This window comes from Lutra lutra, chromosome 12 (assembly GCF_902655055.1).
Source record: "Lutra lutra chromosome 12, mLutLut1.2, whole genome shotgun sequence".
In the NCBI taxonomy this organism is placed as follows: Eukaryota; Metazoa; Chordata; class Mammalia; order Carnivora; family Mustelidae; genus Lutra; species Lutra lutra.
Genome location: NC_062289.1, coordinates 27,986,126 through 28,007,405, shown reverse-complemented (window position 1 = coordinate 28,007,405; position 21,280 = coordinate 27,986,126). Strand labels below are relative to the sequence as shown.

Sequence of the window (21,280 nt, the reverse complement as noted above, 5' to 3'; positions counted from 1 at the left end):
TCTCGCCTGCTTCCTGCTGAAGCCACACTGATCTTTCTGTTCCTCAAAGATGCCGGGCCCTTTCCAGGCTTGCTGTTTTCTCTCTCCCTCCCCCAGCCCTCTGGAAGCCTAGCTGGACCTTATCCTTCACATCTCAGCTCAAATGTCTTCTTGTCAGAGAAGCCCCCAGTGATCACTCTGCCCACCTCCCAAGCACATGGAGTGACTATCCAATCATCCTATGTTGTAGGCAGAATGATAACCCTCCCTGAAGGTGTTTTTTTTAAATATTACTTTAAAGGGGGCACCTGGCTGGCTCAGTCAGTGAAGCATGCAACTCTTGATCTCAGAGTTATGGGTTTGAGCCCCATGTTGGGTGTAGAAATTATTTAAAAATAAAATCTTAAGGGGCACCTGTGCTCAGTTGGTTAAGTGTCCATGTCTTGATTTAGGCTCAGGTCATGAGCTCAAGGTCATGAGACCAGGCCCCACATCAGGCTCTAAGCTGGACGTGGAGCCTGCTTGGGATTCTCTCTCCCCCTCTATCCCTCCTCCCCTCTAAAAAATAAATTAGTTAAATAAATATATATATAGAGAGAGAGAGGAGAGAGAAAGATCTTATTTAGTTGAGAGACAGAGCGCAAGGATGCAGTGGAGGTGTGGCGGTAGGGGCAGAGGGAGATGGAGAAGTAGGGAATCCTAAGGAGACTTCTCCCTGAGTGCAGAGCCCCATGCAGGGCTCAATCTTACAACCCATGAGATCATGACTGAAATCACAAGTTGGACGCTTAACTGACTGGGCCACCAAGGCACCCCAGTAAATAAAGTCTTAAAATACATATGTATGTACACACACACACTACTTTGAAGTATTATTTATCTTGATTACTGAAGGTTTTCTGAACCTTTGAGGTGTATTCTTTCAAATTTCATTCCCAAGGCAAGCATCTTAATCAAGTGCTGGCCCTGCCTTCCTCCCTCCCTCCATGAAGGACCTCCACTGGTCACATTAAGGTCCAAATGACTTAACCACTACCTATCGTGGGAAGGGGCACTTAAAACTTTTTGATTTACAGAATATCTGGCTATTCTACAATGAACGTATTAGCAAAAAAGAAAACCAAACCACAAATAACCTTGAAGAACAGAGATCACCTCCATTTATATGATTTTAATGTTGAGTTGGGGGAGAGGGACAGATTTATGTTCACTGTTCCCGATTGTAATCATTAACAACCTTCTTCAATAGGAATGTGGACAAGCTATATGAGTACAAATGTATGGGATCAGGTTCAACTGGAAAATCCTCTAGAAAGTAACTCAACAATTTACCCCTGGAAGTTGGGATCTGAAGTGCTGAAGGAGGGACTTCGATAGTCTCACTTTTTTTTTAACTACACAGTTGACCTTGAACAACAGGGGGTCTGGAGTGATGACACCCCCCAACCTCCTAACTGCCCCATCCCCCACCCCACACAGTTGAAAATCCAAGCATAACTTTTGATTCCCCCCAATTTTAACATCTAATAGCCTACTGTTGACCTGAAGTCTCACCAACAATATAAACAGTCAATTAACACATATTTCATATATGTATTATATGGACTGTATTCTTACCATAAAGTAAGCTGGAGAAAAGAAAATGTTATTAAGAAAGTCATAAGGAAGAAAAAGAAAATCATAAGGAAGAGAAAATACATTTACAGTACTGCACTATGAAAAATCTGCATATGAATGGACCAGCAGAGTAGAAACACTTGTTGTTCAAGGGTCAACTAATACGGACCTATGATAGTTTTCCTATCTTGCAATGAGCATGTGTTACATTCCTAATTGTTTAAATTACCAATAAAAATGAAAAATACATGGCCCATTATACCCATAAGTGGTTATCTCTGCTTACAGGCCAGGTGGTAAGGAGAGGTCTAGCTGGAGAGGTCACTGTAAAGAGGCTGGTCCTTTTGCCAGTATATATGGGAGTAGGTACTCTAATTCCCACCCAGCTGGAAGGGCCCCTCATGCCCTAAGGGAAAAGCCTCAGCTTTGGCACAAACAGGTGGCCAGGTTCCTTCCCCACAAGCTGGTCATGTATCTCTGAGTTTTGAAAAAAAAAAAATTTTTTTTTTAAGTAGACTCCACATCCAACATGAAGCCCAACACAGGGCTTGAACTCCCGACCCTGAGATCAAGACCTGAACCAAAATCAAGAGTCAGATGCTTAACTGACTGACCCGCCCAGGCGTCCCTGGCACATTGATGCTATGATCTGAACAGCTGTACTTGTTTGTTGTTTTTTTTTAAGATTTAATTTATTTATTTGATAGAGATCACAAGCAGGCAGAGAGGCAGGCAGAGAGAGAGGAGGAAGCAGGCCCCCGGATGAGCGGAGAGCCCAATGCGGGTCTCAATCCCAGGACCCTGGGATCACGACCCAAGCCGAAGGCAGAGGCTTTAACCCACTGAGCCACCCAGGCGCCCTGTACTTGTTTTTCTTTTAATACCTTTTTAAACCCTTTCAGTTATTTTATTTTATTTTTTTTTTAAAGATTTTTTTATTTATCTGACAGAGAGAGATCACAAGTGGGCAGACAGGCAAGCAGAGAGAGAGAGAGAGGAGGAAGCAGGCTCCCTGCAGAGCAGAGAGCCCAATGCGGGACTCGATCCCAGGACCCTGAGATCATGACCTGAGCCGAAGGCAGAGGCCCAACCACTGAGCCACCCAGGTGCCCCAGCCTTTCAGTTATTTTAAAAGTTACACTTATTTTATTGTAGAAAAATGGGAAAGTACAGATAAGCAAAAAGAAAATAATTATGCTTTTCATACCATATGAAATCCCAGAAAAAAGGAACAGCTGACATTTTGCTGTACACTCCCCAGGCATTTTCCTATAGACATGTGACGAAGTCTTCATTTTGTTTTTTAAATGCAAACGAGGAGGGCGTCTGGGTGGCTCCGTTGGTTGAGTGACTGCCTTTGACTCAGGTCATGATCCTGGATCGAGTTTCACATCAGGCAGGGAGCCTGCTTCTCTCTCCACTTCTGCCTGCCCCTCTGCCTGCTTGTGCTCGCTCTCTCTCTTTCTCGCTCTCAAATAAATAAATAACATCTTAAAAATGAAATAAAATACAAATGAGGAGGGGGAGCCTGGGTGGCTCAGTGGGTTAAAGCCTCTGCCTTTGGCTCAGGTCATGATCTCAGGGTCCTGGGATCGAGCCCCACAACAGATCTCTGCTTGGCGGGAGCCTGCTTCCGGCCCCCATCTGCCTGCCTCTCTGCCTCCTTGAGATCTGTCTCTGTGTCAAATAAAGTCTTCTTTAAAAAAAATGAGGAGGTCATGGGGCGCCTGCGTGGCTCAGTGGTTTAAGCCTCTGCCTTCGGCTCAGGTCATGATCCCAGGGTCCTGGGATCGAGCCCCGCATAGGGCTCTCTGCTCAGCAGGGAGCCTGCTTCCTCCTCTCTCTCTGCCTGCCTCTCTGCCTACTTCTGATTTCTCTCTGTCAAATAAATAAAATCTTTAAAAAAAAAAAAATGAGGAGGTCTTATTTTACAAATTGGTAGTAACTTTTTTTAACTTAATATAAATACTTTTCCTGCTGCTTGTTTTAAATGCCAATTTTTAGGGATTAGGGACTACATTTCACTTATTCTAACAATTCCTTTTACTTTTTAAAGTTACTTCCACTTGTCATTTTCAGTCATTATCTCAATTTTAAAAATTAACTGAACCGCACAAAAACCACGACAGTACTGGCATACGAGTGTATTACTGACAGCTGCAACTCTTTAACGTAGCTCTACTCTATTTTACCATCTGAAACACAGCATGGTCCTAGTTCTAGGCCGGCCAGATAGTACTGTCCTCCCTGCAAAACAGGAAGCTCAAGCCCAGAGTGGTTAGCTGGGTGGCTTTGGGCAAGTCCCCCACTTCGACCGAGGCAAAGTGGGGTGTGGATCGCAAGTGATACATAGCCATGAGTGGGAGGACTGCGGCTGCCCTTAACTGGTGGCCTCTCCATCCCCACTTCCTGTTCTCACCCAAGCCAATCACAATTCCAGCTGAATAGCTGCAGTCCTGTACTCTCAGCCTCTCTTGGACCCCCTGGTCTTCCCAGGCTTCCGGGTTACCCATGTGAAACCCCGTCCACAGGACCCATTTCTTTGCCCTGGAGAGCAGACAGGTTCTAGCTTGCTGAACCCTTGGGCCCTGGGGTTTGCAGGTTAGTTTCTGCAGAAGGAGCCACGTGGCTCAATGGCAGGTGCCTTGACTGGCATCATGTTGGCTCCTTTTGACTCCTGAGAGGAACACCACAGTCTCTCATATACAGACTCTCCACCTATGTTGTCCAGGAAAAGGGCCATACCGGCAGGGGTCAGCCAGGGAGTAACCTGCTGGCCAAGACAGTGACCCTGAGCCATGGCTGGTCAGAATCAAAGCCAACAACTCTTCTGGCAGGAACGCCATGGGAATCCTGATGAAACAGGTCAGGAGATACGAACACAGGACAGGTGGACAAAGAAGGCTGGACAACCCACAGGACTGGTCAACTGTCCAGATCTCTGGATCCGGCCATTAGCAAAAGAGCCAACAAAGGCCTAAGGAAATACTTTTTCTTCCAGAGAGCTAAGGTCTTTTCAGACCCCTTGTTCAGGACCTGACTGTCTCGGAAGGGAGAAAGCTTAGTGTCTGTATTTGATAAATAGGAATATATCCTCAGAGCAGATTCCAAGAGGCGGGGCAACCAAGGCTTAGAGCAGTAAAGAACTATAGTTCTAGAGTTTTCTGACATCTGTGGCCCTTTATAACGTGTCACTTCAGTTCACATTGGCGTAGAATCAAATCAGCACTGCAGGACGAGAGCGGAGAGGAAAGACCTCTTTTGACTGTGGTGAGGAAAAGACCCCAGTGTTTCGGCTTGTATCCCTCACCCAACACAACTAAGCCCAAAACTAGGCTCCGGCCCCTTCAAGGGAACCAGACTATTAAGTCTTCTCACTCAAGACAGGACCTGCAGGTAGACGTGGAGTCTGAGTCCTGTCCCCTAAGCAGCTTATTCAAGTATTCTTACAGCCTCCTGCCAAGCCTCACCCTCCCTTGAGGTGTTCTGGAAACAGATTTCCCCATCTTATCGCATGCCCAATGCTATCTTAGCACTTTTTAGGAACCGGTGCCCCATGGCACCCACTACTCAGCTGGGAGGGCCCCATAATCCTCTCCTGCTAACCTACACCCTTTAGCCTGAGCAAAGCCTGAGTAGGCCAGCCTATTTCCAATCAGGGTCATAGATGTATGTTTGCCCCTCAACGAGAGCACAGGCCCACTGAGGGCAGGGCTCATTCTTCTCCTGACTTTCAAGGTCACCAGGAGAAGTGTGTAAACTTGGTGTGTAATAGATGTAATCATAAAAGATTAGCTCAACACACTAGAGTATATGGCGTCTGCAAGATGCACACACATTTTAAGTATAATTAATCATTTCACAGATGAGGACACTAAGTGGAGTGATTTGAACGAGGGCACATCCCTCAGCTTAAAGGGAGCAGAGCTGGGAGTGCAATGCAGGAACGCCCAGCACAGAAGCTCGAGGGCCTGAGGACTGCCCATCCCTACCACACGCTGTATTTACTGGATGCTAGAACATGTGAATTACATACACAACACATGTATGTGTACGTCCATATGCAGATACAAGAACGTGCATCCAAATATTCGTAGTAAATGGCAAAGAATATCCTTACCCTTTCTTCAGACTCCTGTGGATTCATAAGTAGCACATGGAAAGAAACAAAACCATGTGTAAAAGAGGAAACAGAACAAGAAAATAAACAAATGTTCGCTCTCCCTGGTGATAAAAACACAAATGTAAGTTTAATGAGGCACCTGGTTTTGCTTATTTAGTAGGCCGTGAAGAAACCACACCCGCCATGTCGGTTGTATGAAACTGGTCCCTTCCGATAGTGCTGGGAACACTGGGACTACGTCTGCCTTCTAGGAAATCCCTGTATATATATATATATATATATATATATATATATGCCAAAAGTTTTCAAATGAATGCTTTCCTCAGTCGTTCAACACACAGGCCTGTGAATCTGAGCTAGGGAACCTGGGGAGCCCCATTTTTAGAAAGGCTCCCTCTTCGCTGTTTGTCTGCTAGGTGCCGTTTACTCACATTCTGCATTTCACCTTGCATCTGAATCAAGGAGCTCTGTCCCCACTCCAAGACCGAGGCAGGAGAGTGAATCATTCTCGGAGCCTCCAAACCCCGATAACATCTAAAAATAACCGAATCCAACATGTTGCTGGACACTAGACTCAAACAAAACTCGGCCAGTGCTGTTATCAATACCTCACCTTCAATGATCTGTGAAATAACACCTCTTATTCACCTGACATCGCCTTGAAGCAGACCCTTCCCTGGACTCCTGAAGGAACACACACCCTGGACCACTTCCCAGTATAAACCCCTGACCCCAAGCAACAGAGAGACTCCCTCTCCTTCCCTGAGTCTCCCAGACATTCCATCTGCGATACGGCATCACTTAATGCTATTCAATAAACTCTGCTTTCACTTCCTCCTGGCTGATGTTTGATTTCTTTTTATTTCGTTTTTCTAAAGTTTATTTATTTATTTATTTAGTAATCTCTACATACAACATGGGGCTCGAAGCCTCAACCCTGGGGTCAAGAGTTGTCTGCCCTTCCGACGGAGCCAGCCAGGCGCCCCTTGTGTTTCATTTCTATCCTGCACAAAGCCAGTGACCCTCTCTGGATTGTCAGATCGGGCCTGCCTACATCAAAGCCATTATGTACCTGGCACTGAACCAGGTACCACTGGACCAAGCGGGCAAGAGTGTGGGTCCTGACACATCGGTGACCATGCCAGCTCTGGAATGACCGGCTGGGGTCTCCATATATGTGAGGTAGTAATAAACACTACCCCTGTCGAGGCCACTGTTGTTTTGGGTTTTCTGTTACTTATGACCAAGTCCAATCTTATTTAGACTGAAGGTAAATGAGCTTTCACCAGCTAGTGTCTGGCTTTTTCTTTTAAGATTTTATTTTATTTATTTGTCAGAGAGCTAGAGAAAGAGCACAAGCAAGAGGAGCGGCAGGCAGAGGGAGAAGCAGGCTCCCCACTGAGTAGTGAGCCCGATGCGGAACTCGATCCCAGAACCTTGGGATCATGACCTGAGCCGAAGGCAGACACTTAACCATCTGAGCCACCCAGGCATCCCTGGTGTGGGGCTTCGTAATGGAGCAGGAAGCAAGATCATCAAAACAGAGTAAACGTACGGGAAGGAAGTGGAGGTCTAAGCAGTGTGGAAAAGGTATGATGTCATCACCATGGGAAGAGAGAGTGATCTCATCAAAGAAACATAGTAAAACAGCTGGGCAGTGACAAGTTCCTTCTTGAGTCTCCAGAAACAGGTATTCAAAGAAGCCAATTTTTAAATGCCCTAAATGAATGAAGAGGTACAGCACATTATTTATTATAGAAAACTTTGGAAATTATATAAATGTCAAACAGCAAGAGGCTTACATCACTTACAGTATTTTTTAAATGATTATTAGGAAAAGTAGATAGCAACAGATAACATATACTTTATTATCATATTTATATTTTATTTATTATATAGAAGCAGTAGAATACAAAATAGTACATACACTAGGGTTACAATCACGTGTGGAGGGAAAAAAATTGCGAGAAGTACCAAATTACTAACAATATATTTTTAATTTCCTTGACTTTGTTACGTTAGTATTAAAAACTGTTATTTTTAAATAGCATGTAAGAATCATCTCATTGAATAGAGAATAGTCTCAAAAAATAAGATGTCTCATGTCTCTCTGTGACCCACAGATGCCATGAAGTATTGCTATTGAAGACTTCGAAGATTGTTATTGAGTTGAGCGGCCTGAGATGGCATGATGACTCGGGAAGAACGCTCCTCTCTCTAACCAGTGCTGGGTTTTCTCTCCTGGTCACAGGGACTCTGATCAGGTGGTCAGCATCCCGAGTGTGGACCCTGCTCTCTATGTGGGTCTTGTGCCTCTCCCTGGACATGCGGCTCCCAGCAGGGCCAAAGCCCATTCTTGACGAGATCACTCTCCCAAGCGCAAGATGACCAGCCACTCACAGTAGAACAGGCTCTGCAGAAGCCCAGAAGGACACTTCCCCCTAACGGGAATGTGAAGACAGAGCACTTCACTGGCTTGGGTGAGTACCCTCCGTTCCCTGCCACGCGTGCCTCTCACTGCTCACTTCCTTTGTTCATTTGCTCACTCTGGTATTTGATGAGTGTCTGCTACATGCCAGGCACCATCCTAGGTGTGAACAAGTCAGACACACCTCATGGGGCTTACAGTCATGGGAATTAGACACTAAAGAGGTAAGTACAGTATTGTAGATTGTCTTATGGGTGCAGGATGCCATAGGAACGGTCAAGTAGTGTCGAGGGAATTGGCTCGATAGAAACCATAATCATCATTTGGTAACTGTCCTACGAGTGCCACACTAGAGGAGGTAAGTAGGGGAAGGCAGGTGATCAGAGCAGAGAGGCAGGCTGGGCTGGGTCTGGCAGAGCCGTGTAAGCCATGGTCAGACTTTTAAGCTCCAAGTGCCATGAGAGGCCACTGGAGAAATTCAAGCAGGGGAAGGATGAGAACTCATATATGTTTTTGAGAGGTCTCTAAGTGACTAGGCTCTGGAAAACAGTGGCTCCAACTCAAGAGGGCACTGAAGGGAAGCCCAGGGTGACAGCTATGCAGCAGGCCTGACTGAAAGAGAGGACAGAGGGCTCCAAAAAGGGGGTCTCCAGAGGAGGATGGGCAGGAAGAGGATTTTTAAAAATACCTGGAATGTTGGGGCATTTTTTTTTAAAGAGTCTCTGATAAAGGTGAATAATTTGCAGAAATAGAAAAAACTCAGCCTAAAATTCATGTGGAATCTCAAAGGACCCTGAGTAGCTAACACCGTCTTGAAAAACAAGAACAAAACTAGAGGACTCACACTTCTTGAATTCAAAACTTACTACAGAACCACAGTAATCAAAACAGTGCGGTACTGGCATAAAGACGGACCATGGGATAGAATGGAGAGCCCAGAAATAAATTGTTGCATACACAAATGACTTTTGACAAGGGTGCCAGGACCACTCAATGGGAAAAGGACAGTCTTTTCAACAAATGGTGCTGGGAAAACTGGATATCCACATGCAAAAGAATGAAGTTGGACACTTCCTTAACACCAAATACAAAAATTAACTCAATATGGACCAAGGACCTAACTGTAAGACCTAAAACAACAAAACTCCTAGGAGAAAACATAGGGCAAAAACCTCACAACACCAGATTTGGCAATGACTTCTTGGATATGACACCAAAAGCACAGATACCAAAAGGGAAAACAGGGGCGCCCGGTGGCTCAGTGGGTTAAGCCTCTGCCTTTGGCTCAGGTCATGATCTCGGGGTCCTGGGATCGAGCCCCACGTCGGGCTCTCTGCTCAGCGGGGAACCTGCTTCTCCCTCTCTCTGTGTGCCTGCCTCTCTGCCTACTTGTGATTTCTCTCTGTGTCAAATAAATGAATAAAATCTTTAAAAAAAAAAAGGGAAAACAGACGAACTGAACTTCATGAATACTTAAAAATTGTGTGTGTCAAAAAACACTAACAGCAAAGTAAAAAAGCAACTGCAGAATGGGAGAAAATAGTTGCAAATTATATATCGGATAAAGGGTTCATAGCCAGAATAAATAGAGATAACTCTTAACAGCAAAAAAATAAACAATCTGATTCAAAAGTGAGCAGAGGACGTGAATAGACATTTCTCTAAATATACATGAATGGCCAACAAGCAAACGAAAAGATGTTCAATTTCACTAACCACTAGGGAAATACAAAATGAAACTACAATATCATCTGGTACCCTTAGGATGGCTATTACTAAAACAAACAAAGAATCAAACAAAATACTAGAAAGCAGCAAAGTGTTGATGAGAATGTGGAGAAACTGGAACCCTTCTACACTGCTGGCAGGAACGCAGCCACCAGCAGCAATATACAGCAGCTCCTCAAAAAATTAAAAATAGAGTTACCATATGATCTAGCAATTAAACTTCTGAGCACATTCCCAAAAGAACTGAAAGCAGGATCTTAAAAAAATATATTTTTTAAAGATTTTATTTATTTATTTATTTATTTGAGAGAGAGCATGTGCGCATCAGCAGGGAGAGGAGACGAGAGAGGTGGAGAGACTCTCAAGCAGACTCTGTGCTCAGTGTGGAGCAGGACACTAGGCTTGATTTCACAACCTTGAGATCATGACCTCATGACCTGAGCAGAAATGAAGAGTCAGTCACTTAACTGGGTCACCCAGGTTTCCCAGTCTTTTTTTTTTTTTTAAGATTTTTGTTTATTTATTTATTTGACAAAGAGAGACACAGGGGGAGAGGGAATACAAGCAGGGGGAACATGAGAGGGAGAAGCAGGCTTCCTGCAGAGCAGGGACCCTGATGTGGGGCTCCATCCCAGGACTGTGGAATCATGACCTGAGCTGAAGGCAGACACTTAACGACTGAGCCATTCGGGCGCCCCCCAGGCTCCCCAGTCCTGAAGAAATATTTGTAAACCTGTGTTCATGCCAGCATTATTCCCAAGTGCTAAAATGTGGAAGAAACCCAAGTATCTGTCTACAGATGCAAAGATAAGCAACATATGCTCCACATGCATAACAGAATATTATTCTGCCTTCAAAAGTTAGGAAATTCTGAAATATGTTACAACATGGATAAACCTTGAGGACTAAGTTATGCTAAGGGAAATAAGCCAGTCATAAAAAGGCAAATACTGTATGATTCCATTTATCTGAGGTACTTATGGGCTCCTGGGTGGCTCAGTAGTTTAACTGTCACCTATGGCTCAGGTCATGATCATCCTGGAGTCCTAGGGCTCAGCGGGGAGTCAGCTTCTCCCTCTGACCCTCCCCTTCTCGTGCTCGCTCTCTTTTATTCTCTCTCTCTCTCAAATAAATAAATAAAATCTTTTTTTGGGGCGCCTGGGTGGCTCAGTGGGTTGGGCCGCTGCCTTCGGCTCAGGTCATGATCCCAGGTCCTGGGTTCGAGACCCGCGTCGGGCTTTCTGCTCAGCAGGGAGCCTGCTTCCTCCTCTCTCTCTGCCTGCCTCTCTGCCTACTTGTGATTTCTCTCTGTCAAATAAATAAATAAATAAATAAATAAAAATCTTTAAAAAAAAAATCTTTTTTTAAAGGGGCGCCTGGGTGGCTCAGTGGGTTAAGCCTCTGCCTTCGGCTCGGGTCATGATCTCGGGGTCCTGGGATCAAGCCCCACATCGGGCTCTCTACTCAGCGGGGAGCCTGCTTCCCCCTCTCTCTCTGCCTGCCTCTCTGCCTACTTGTGATCTGTCAAATAAATAAATAAAATCTTTTTTTAAAAATCTTTTAAAAAAATCTGTTAAAAAAAACCGTTTTTTGTTTGTGATAAGTGTGATAAGTATACTGCTAGAAACATGCAATGTGATAAGAGTGATAAGCATACTGCTAAAAACATGCAATGGAGTTTCAGAAATCGCCTAACCAAGATCTAGAAGCAGAAGCAGAGATCAATACAAAGTCCCAGGGGTGGGGTCAAGGGCACATCACCCCACCCACCTCCCCAAGCCCTCTGGGGTGTAGCAAGTAGTTTTGTGTGAATGTGGTTCATTTTGTGAACTTTGTGGGTGTGAGGCAGGGGCCAGCCTTCTGCTGCCATTACAACTTTTCATGTTCTTTCTTTTTTCTCTCACTGCTAAAACATAGTTGAAAAAATGGTGATGTCATTGAGGCAGGGGGAAATTTTAGTATCATCCTTGAGGGTTTATGAAAGTGCTTGAAACGTTAATCCACCCCCATAAACAGTAATATGTATAAAGAATGAACAGTCGTCTGTGAAAAAAAAAAATTTACGATCATTACAGCCTTATTTTTTTTAAGAATAGTGGATAACTAGAGCATTTAAATATCTAAGAATACTCTTTTGTTTTACTTTCAAAAATAGTTAGCTGTGATCGTTTGTTTAAAAAAAAAAAAGAAGTCTTCAACTGGTTTCTGATCTATTATTACAATCCCATGTGACCTGGTCAAGGCTAATGAAACAGCCATATTTGAACAGTAAGTTTTGAGGCTAGGTAACAGTTCCCAAAGATAGAAAACGATGAATATTATGGATTTGTGCACTGGGCCTTAAGAGCCCTGTGCTGTCCTGAGCCTCCTTACACATACAAGTAGTACAAATAGTTTAAGACAGGGGTATTAGGGCCCGCTGGGGAAAAACTTTCCTGTTCTCATGAAGAAAAACCTCTACCAGATATTTTGAAACCTCTTACCAACCCTTGGCTAATCTTCAGCCCAAAATGCAATGTAAGGTAGAGCTAATCCCAGAAAGCTGGTTTAAACGAACAGCCAGCCACCAGTCTACTGTGTCTTTGAGAAGTCTGATTTTCCTGTTTTGCTCACACACATACTGTTTGGGAAACAGCCCGTGACTCTGAGGCAAATGATGAAGCCGTTGTTGGGAGGTTGTAAGGTTCACGGCAGCTTTATGAACACCGGTATTGAAAATACCCCGTATTGGGGCGCTTGGATGGCTCAGTCAGTTAAGCATCTGCCTTCGGCTCAGGTCATTCGGCTCAGGTCATGATCCCAGGGTCCTGGAAGGCTTCCTGCTTGGCAGGAAGTCTGCTTCTCCCTCTGCCTTTCCCTTAGCCTGTGCTCTCTCTCTCTCTCTCTTGCTCTCTCTCGCTCAAATAAATAAATAAAATATTTTTTTATTTGAGAGAAAGAGAGAGTAAGCACAAACAGAGGATGGGCAGAGAGAGAAGCAGACTCCCCGCTGAGCAGGGGGCTCCATCCCAGGACACTAGGATCATGACCTGAGCCGAAGGCAGATGCTTAACCGACTGAGCCACCCAGGTGCCCCTAAATAAATAAAATCTTTTCTTAAATTGTTTAAAAGATGAAAGAGCTAAATCCTCAAATAGAGCAGTAGGTCAATAGATCAAGAGATAATTTTAAAACTGTTCTATCAAGAAAAGGCAGTATAATCGTATTTTTTTTTAAAGTGGTGGTAACTACCAGGAGAGTATGAGTTTCTGTTTAATGATGTTGAGAAAAGAAGGAATTTTAAATTTTTTCTTAAGGATAGGTCCCATGCCTCTCATTAAATTTGTAAGAAAATAAAACAGGAAAAAAGGATTTTGATAATTATTTTAAAAATAGGTCCCACTGGCTGCTCTAGGAAGAACAAATTGAAGAAGATTGACTGTCAAGAATTTTACCTTGCCTCTGTCCACAAGGCAAAACAATACAAAATAGCCCTGTGATGTACTTCTAGGGACCAGTTTCCAAGAGAGAGTATTAAGACTTAAAGCGTTGCCTAAACATTGTATAAACTAGCACATGGAGTCAGCATGAAGGGCCTATGTGATAACATGCTTTCTTCTGCTTATTTAAGAGGAAAAAAAAAGCAGCTTCCCATACAGCTGTAGGTCACTCTACAAAAAAAAAGTCATCTAGCAAAGCCCAATATGGCACCAGCTTTGTTCTGGTAAGGCCCCAGAATGACAAGATTCCACAGTAGCCAAAGACATGGAGCAGAGGGACAGCCCTGGGTGCACAGCAGGGCACTGAGCAAGGTCAAACACCCCGGGAAACTTCCCCTGGTCACTCCACTGGCAGAACAGAGAGGCCCCACCTACTGTGGTACAGGAGGGTACAGGGGAGGGGCAGGACAGAGACTAGGAAGTTCGTCTAGACCAAGATCCTTGAGAATCAGGAAGCCCTTGTTAAAATAAGGATCTAGACAAAGCGTATGGACAGGCTGGGCCTCACATCCCAGTGAGGAGTGTGAGAATCTCCTGGTGTGCAGGAGGTCAGCTACCTCTTCGGAAACAGGCTCTACATCACCTGAGCATGTCCACATCTGGAAGACATTGTCTGATCACGCCAAAGACTGGCAGGTGTCCTACTGTGTCCTAGCTGCTTCCCCAGAGTGCTGGAAACCACAGCTATGGTCACTGTCCTATTCTGACAGGTAGCACCAATGTTCACATGCTAAATTACATAGTAGCACCTTACCACGCAGCCCCAAACCCGACATGCGCAGGGAAGGGTGGGAAAGAAGCCACACACCCGCGCTTCCCATCAGGCCCACTCAGGGACCATCCCGGTTCTAAGGAACGCTGACTCTCCCCTCTCAAACAGATCCATGGAAAGTTTTCTTTAAATAAGTATTTCCGGGGTGCCTGGTGGCTCAGTGAGTTAAGCGTCTGCCTTGGGATCAGGTCAAGATCTCAGGGTCCTGGGGTGGAGCCCCGCATCAGGCTCCCTGCTCAGTGGGGAGCCTGCTTCTCCCTCTTCTCCTTCCCTTGTTCTCTCTCTCTGTGTGTAAAATAAATAAAAATCTCTTTAAAAAATAAATATAGATAGATATAGATATACATAAATCAATATTTCCATGGGGCATTTGAGTAAGAGTATGTATAAAGAATGTGCTGACTCAGGGTGCCTGGGTGGCTCAGTAGGTTAAGCCTCTGTCATGATCTCAGGGTCCTGGGATCAAGCCCCACATCAGACTATCTGCTCAACAGGCAGCCTGCTTCCCTTTCTCTCTCTGCCTGTCTCTCTGCCTACTTGTGATCTCTGTCAAATAAATAAAATCTTAAAAAAAAAAAAAAAAGAATGTGCTGACTCATTCCTTTTCTGGAGCATCTACTTAATTTGGCCAAGGGCTTTTCCACTTCCACGGAACATTCCTCTCTTGGGCATGTGCCGGCACCTTCCTGCTTGTACCCCTATTGCCACCTTTATTTGTCTGTCCCCTCTCTCCTCCTGCATTCACAAAGGTATCCTTCAGGAGGCCTTTCTTGGGGACCTCATATCTTTTCATTCTTTCTCTTTGAGGCACTGCCTTTAACTGTCACCTCTGTGCTGATGGTAATAGGAGCTGACAACACAGGTGTTCACGATGTGCCATGCCCGTGCCTGGCACTGAGGGATTAGACGTAGTTAATGTCCCATTTTTATGGAAGTGACGAAGAAGGGCTGAGGCTTGGTGGTGGGGTAGAAGGAGGGAGGTTGAAGTAACCAGCTACCCAAAGTCACAGAGACACTGTCACCCTAAGGAGCACAACCGGGATTCAAACCTGGCCAGTGAACCTCCAAGCCCCCACTGGTAACTGACGCCTTTCCATACTTCACACAGTTCTCTATGTTCCCTCCTTCCCATGGCCTTCCCAGACCACCAATCCTGGCATGGGACTGGGGGCTTCAGAATGCTGCTGGCCTTGGTCCTCACCATGGCTACACCTGTGGTTAGCTACTGTTAATACTGCCTCTGCCTCTTCTTCCTCCTCCTCCCTCTCTCCCCACAAACAAGTTCCTCCTCTTGACTTCCTAATTTCTGTGGCCCTTACCTCATTCTCCACTTCACATTACAGGGAGCCTCCTCTGAGCCCTCCTCTCCTCTCTAGGGCTCACCTTCAACTGGTTGCCTTGCCCTGTGGCTTTGACCTCCTCCGCCCTTGGCTAGTCCTCCCTGATCTCCTCCTTTCCTCTCCCTATGGCCTCCACTCAGGAACAGACCCCTACTCCCAGCCCAGTTTCCTTGGCCTCTGCTGGACTCTCCTTATCCCTACCCCTTCCTCCTCCATGAGCTCGAAGCCAAAGCCTGCCCTCCCTACCTTGCTCCCTCATGGGAATACACCTTCTAACCAAGGTGGTAACCCTTACGTCTGCAAATGCCGCCTCAATCAGAAATCCTCATATAGGGGCGCTTGAGTGGCTTAGTCGGTTAAGCGCCTGTCTTCAGCTCAGGTCAAGATCCCAGGGTCCTAGAATCGAGCCCCGCATCAGGCTCCCTGCTCAGCGGGGAGTCTGCTTCTTCCCTCCCTCTGCTCTTCTACCTGCTCGTGCTCTCGTCCTCTCACTCTCTCAAATAAATAAATAAAATAAAATAAAAAAAAAGAAATCCTCATACAGACGGGCACCTGGATGGCTCAGTCGGTTATGCATCTGACTTCGGATCAGGTCATGATCTCAGGGTCCTGGGATCCAGTTCCGATCTGGGCTCCCCACTGGATGGGAAGTCTGCTCCTCCCTCTTCCACACCCCCTCCCCCTGCTTGTGCTCTCTCTCTATCTCTCAAATGAATAAATAAAATCATAAAAAAAGAAATCCTTACACAGAAAAGGTATTTCATAAATATTTAATAAATCCAGTCAACTGATACCCACTTGTGTTTCCAAAGTTTTCTACCATATCCAATCACAACCTTCTTTTCCTTGAAACACGCAAGTGATTCCACTCTGTGCTAACCACAGCCTGGCCTCACCTACCCCCCGAGTGGGTGGAGGCCTCACAGATGCTGCTGAGGTCTCCAGCATGTTCCTTTCTGTCCCTCTGTCCCCAAGCCCGGACAACTGTCCCATCTGCCTGATTCCTGAGCATTCATACACCAGGCACTGTGGCAGCGCTGGGGGCTCCGCTGATGGTGACACCCAGTGCCTCCCCTCTGGGAGCTCCTGACTGCAGCTGCAGGAGAGAGAGATTCACACGAAGGGTCAAATGGTGACCCACCACCTATCTCTGGCAATACCGAAGGAGCCGTGCAGACAGCAGTGCTGGGACCATCTAGCTGAGCACCAGCCTCACCAAGACATTCACAGCGCCCTTGGTCCACGCAGAGTCCTGCTCCACTGTTTACCAGCCCTAGCAGCGTGGCAATGTTGCCTAACCTCTCTGCCACACCGTTTCCTCATCTGTAAGATGATGGTAAGCCAGCTACCTCTTAGGGTAGTTGTGAGGCTTAAATGAGGAGCATGCGTAAAGGCTTTAAAATGGTGTTAGCTGGGCAGTCAGTTGGCTCAGTCGGTTGGTTAAGCATCTGACTCTTGATTTCAGCTCAGGTCATGACCTCCTGGCCTTGAGACTGAACTCCCCAGTCGGCTCCCAGCTCAGCGTGGAGTCTGCTGGAGGGTCTTTCCCTCTTCCTCTCCCCACCGAAGCACCTCTCTCTTTCTTTCCCTCTCTCTCTCTCTCCCTCGAATAAATGTTAAAAAATACATCTTTTTTATTAAAAGATGTAATTTATTTGTCAGAGGGAAAGAGAAAGAGCACAAGCAGGGGGAGCGGCAGGCAGAGGGAGAAGCAGTCTCCCTACTGAACAAGGAGCCTGATGTGGAACTCGATCTCAGGACCCTGGGATCATGACCTGAGCTGAAGGCAGATGCTTAACTGACTGAGCCACTCAGGCCTCCCTAAAAATAAATCTTTTTTTTTTTTTTAAAGATTTTATTTATTTATTTGACAGAGAGAAATCACAAGTAAGCAGAGAGGCAGATAGAGAGAGAGGAGGAAGCAGGCTCCCTGCTGAGCAGAAAGCCCGATGCGGGGCTCGAACCCAGGACCTGGGATCATGACCTGAGCCGAAGGCAGCGGCTTAACCCACTGAGCCACTCAGGCGCCCCTAAAAATAAATCTTTAAAAAAAAAAAAAAAGAACGGTGTTAGTCACAGGCTGTGCACAGTAAAGTTAGCTATTATTTGATATAAAGTGTTACAGGAAATTAGAGATGAAAGACATCTTTGCAAAATCTCTCTCAGGATCTCAGATACCGTCTGAAAGTATAAGGCCAGCGGGGAAAAGGAGTATAAACAGAAAGTTCTCTCCCCCGACCTTCACCTCTAACTCCAAACCCAGACTTCCTTTCTGCACACACACACACACAACCCCCCCCCGACCCCCGCCCCTACCCACTCCTGCAAGCAGGTGTCAGTGGCTGGGAGCCCTCTGAGCCTGGAGGCTCCTGGTCTCACCCAGTCTCTGGCCCTTCGGCTTTACAGACACTTGCTCAACCAACAACTCTTCGCTGAGGATCCATCCTCCCCCAGCTCAATGGGGGGCAGTGGTGGGCTTGCAGTCCCCCAGTTCAAAACCACAAACTGACAAATGTTAGGAAGGAACAGAACGTGTGGCACGTGAGCAAGCAATACAGCCTGCTGGGCGCAATCAGGAAAGGCTTCCTTGAAGAGGTGACATTTGGGCTGATATCTGAAAACAGGTGTCACACTTTGAGGCATGGGAAGGCAGGTCTCTGCCCTAATTTTTCCCACCATGACAATGCCTGCAGTGGGACCTACAGGTTGGGCAGAGCCCTCAGGAAATGGGGATCCGAGGGCAGGATCTGAACCTGGTCAGTGAAGCCACAGCACCAGGCTTCTCCACGCACTTTGGGGTCAGGGCTGTGCCGGGCAGCTGTGAAGCCAAATGCAAACAAGCAGGGTCCCAGATAAAAGACTTTGAGGTGTGCTGACTTCCTGCTCCTGCCTTAAAGGCGGTTGCTCCCAATGAGGGGTTACAGACTCTTGAGGGGCACCTGGGGAGCGACAGGACTAGAGGAAGAGGACTGGGGCAGGCGGACTCTGGATGCCGCCAGCAGCTCTGCGCCGGGACATAGACCTGGGGAGCGGACTCCAGAAACAGGCGAAGCTTCTTGCGGGGAAAACCCTCTTGGTCTCCAGGGGTAAAGCGGGCGCGAAACGGGCTGGGACAGACCTGGAGAAGACAGTCCCCGGAGTGGGGGTGGGGGGTGCCTGCCGCTGTCAGCTGGCGAGGCTCACCCAGGTCCCCCAGATCCGCGCCTGGCGCAGCCTCGGGGACATCGGCGGCTCTCCCCGGACCGTCCGCTCCACGCCTGGGTCTCGGGATCCTCGGCCGGGAGATAGGGGCCCCGCGCCTCTGTGGCCGGGGGCAGGGGACCCGGGGACCCGACCCCGGGGGCTCAGGGGCGCGCGGGGGGCTGGGGGCGGGGCAGAGAGGGCACATGGCAGCGGACAGGTCCCCCGGCGGCGCCGACTTACCCAGAAGTTCGCCTTGAACAGTGCGCCCGTCATGGCCGGCGCGCGTCGCAGGGGGAAGAGCCGAGCGGAGCTGCTGGCAGGCGCCGGGTGACGGGACTGTGGTAGCCCGCTGTCCCACAGCCGGACTAGAGAGTCGCCCGGCCGCCCGGAGGCCGCCCCAGGTCCTAAACCACGCCCGATAGCGCCCGCCCAGGGCGCACAGCTCCTCCCGGACAGCAGCTCTGGAGTCCAGCGCCAACGCCCATGCCCACGCCCAGGGAAAGCCCCGCGACCTCTGCGACCCTGGAATTGCCCCCTCGTTCAGGAAGCCTTCAAGGATTGCAAGAAACTGGGCCTGCCGACTTCCCGAATTTGACTCCCTTCCCGCCGACGTGCTCCCTCCTCCCCCGACCCAAATCCTGGCGGAGAAATCCAGGCTCAGCCTGATCAGAGGTCGCATGGACCAGGTGTCAGCTCCGCAAAGCTTGAAGACTGACCATACCAGCGGACGTTTCAGCCAGTCCTGCGTTCTACACCAGACGCATTCGCTACAGATGAGCCCCTGGCCAGGTTTTCGTGTAAAAGTCAAGGAAAGGTCATTGATACTATTAGCCCTTGACTTTAGGTCCCTTAAGGCGTCCTTCCAAGGCCTCCAAGAGCTCAGCTCCTCCCTGACCTCCTCCCATTTCTCAAGACCCAAGACCCTTTTCCACCAATCCCACTCCAGTAGGAGCCCAGAGCCTCCTTCCTCCCCCTGCACTCTTTCACCCTTAGGACATGCATAACCCCAGGACAAGGCAGACCCTTCCCTGCTTTGAAGTACTGTGGTGCTTTGGGACAAAGTACTGCCCTAACCTACCTGCCCTGAGCCAAAACTGTGGCTCAGAGAGGCTGAATGACTTGCCCAAGATGCCAGGGTATTAAACAGGTGAAGAGCTGGATTAGAGTTCTGCCCTTCTAAACAGGGCCAGGGCCAAAGACAGATGTCACCCCTGGGGCAAATGCACCCTGGGCAAAGAGCGGGTGCTCAAGGAAGGGAAGATGAAGATCAAGGGTACCAAGACTGAGTGCTCATGGCCACCTCCGACCACAGGCCTGGAGAGGCAAGCATTTGCCCCTTGGGTAGGTTCTACCTCTGTCCAGACACAGCGGAGGGCACTTGCTGGGCTGATCTGAAGGATAGCTAAAAGATCCTGCCTGAAAATAGCACACCCAGTAGCCCTGGGATGAAGTCCCACCTGCAGAGTTATCCACAACTAAGAAGATGAAGTGACTCCAGCCCTGGATCACTCCAAGGGGCATGTACCCAGCCATCTGGGTGTCCATCCCTTTGGAAAGCAGTGAGGTTAGGAGGAGGGGAAGCCTGGCAGCACCATCTGGAGGCAGGAGAGGCAATGGTGGGCACCAGGAGGAAGGATGAACTGCAGGAGAGGTAAGAAATAGCATGAACTGGGGGTCTTGCCTTCGGCTCAGATTGTGATCCCAGGGTACTTGGATCGTGTGCTGTGGTGGGCTCCCTGCTCAGCGGAGAGTCCGCTTTTCTCTCTACCCCTTCCCCTGCTCATGATGTCTCTCTCACCTCTCTCAAAATAAATAAATAAAATCTCCCCCCCCCCCAAAAAAAAAATATATATAGGGCTGGGTGGCTCAGTCAGCTATGTGTCTGACTTCAGCTCAGGTCATGATCTCAGGATGCTGGGATTGAGTCCCTTGGAGCCTGCTTTCTCACTCTGCTTCTCCCGTCTGCTTATTCTCTCTCTCAAATAAATAAATAAAATAAATAAATAAATAAAATAAATAAAAATCTTTAAAAAAAAACCAGCATGAACTGGAAGTTGAAAGAAGTTGAAGTTAAGGAAGACAGCACCAAGATTTTTCCTGGAAGTTTTTAATATTTGGGGGCAGATATTTTAGACGCAATTCTAATTGTCTAAGTTTTAACTTTATTTTTATATACATATACATACATACACATACATACATATTTGGAAGTCTTCCAAATGTTCACAATGCATATAATGCTTGATTTTCACAGCTCTGGGTCCAAAGATCCCTGTATTTTAACTCTCTTCCACCACCTGGTGGCAGAATTGAAAATTACAAATGCTTGTCCACACTGACGGAAAATACTATGCTTTCATTCCTCAACCTTATTAAAGTCATCGTCTGAGAAAGGTGTTGTGAGTAAAAAGACAAATAAAATGATACTATATCTAAGGGTCTACAACCATTTGGAGAGATTTTACTAACAAAGTTAAATAGCAATAGCAATTTTGCTATTTTGAAATGACGTTAAATGATCAGTAGTTTTAAGATAAACACTGTTAATATTTTGGCATAATCTCTTCCAATAAAACACATTTGTTGTACATAAAATTTTGAATCTTGCTTTTTTAACTTAACAACATTTCA

General features: G+C 47.0%; 1 protein-coding gene across 1 annotated transcript in view; it reads right to left on the bottom strand.

Moving 5' to 3' along the window:
- The window catches only part of PSTPIP2 (proline-serine-threonine phosphatase interacting protein 2), a 65,150-nt gene extending 45,976 nt beyond the window's left edge, over positions 1-19,174 (bottom strand). The window contains exon 1 of the mRNA XM_047697673.1: positions 18,890-19,174. Coding sequence (XP_047553629.1) covers positions 18,890-18,922 — 33 coding nt within the window. The 5' untranslated portion in view covers positions 18,923-19,174. The remainder of the gene's footprint in view (positions 1-18,889) is intronic.
- Between the last annotated feature and the right edge of the window lie 2,106 nt (positions 19,175-21,280).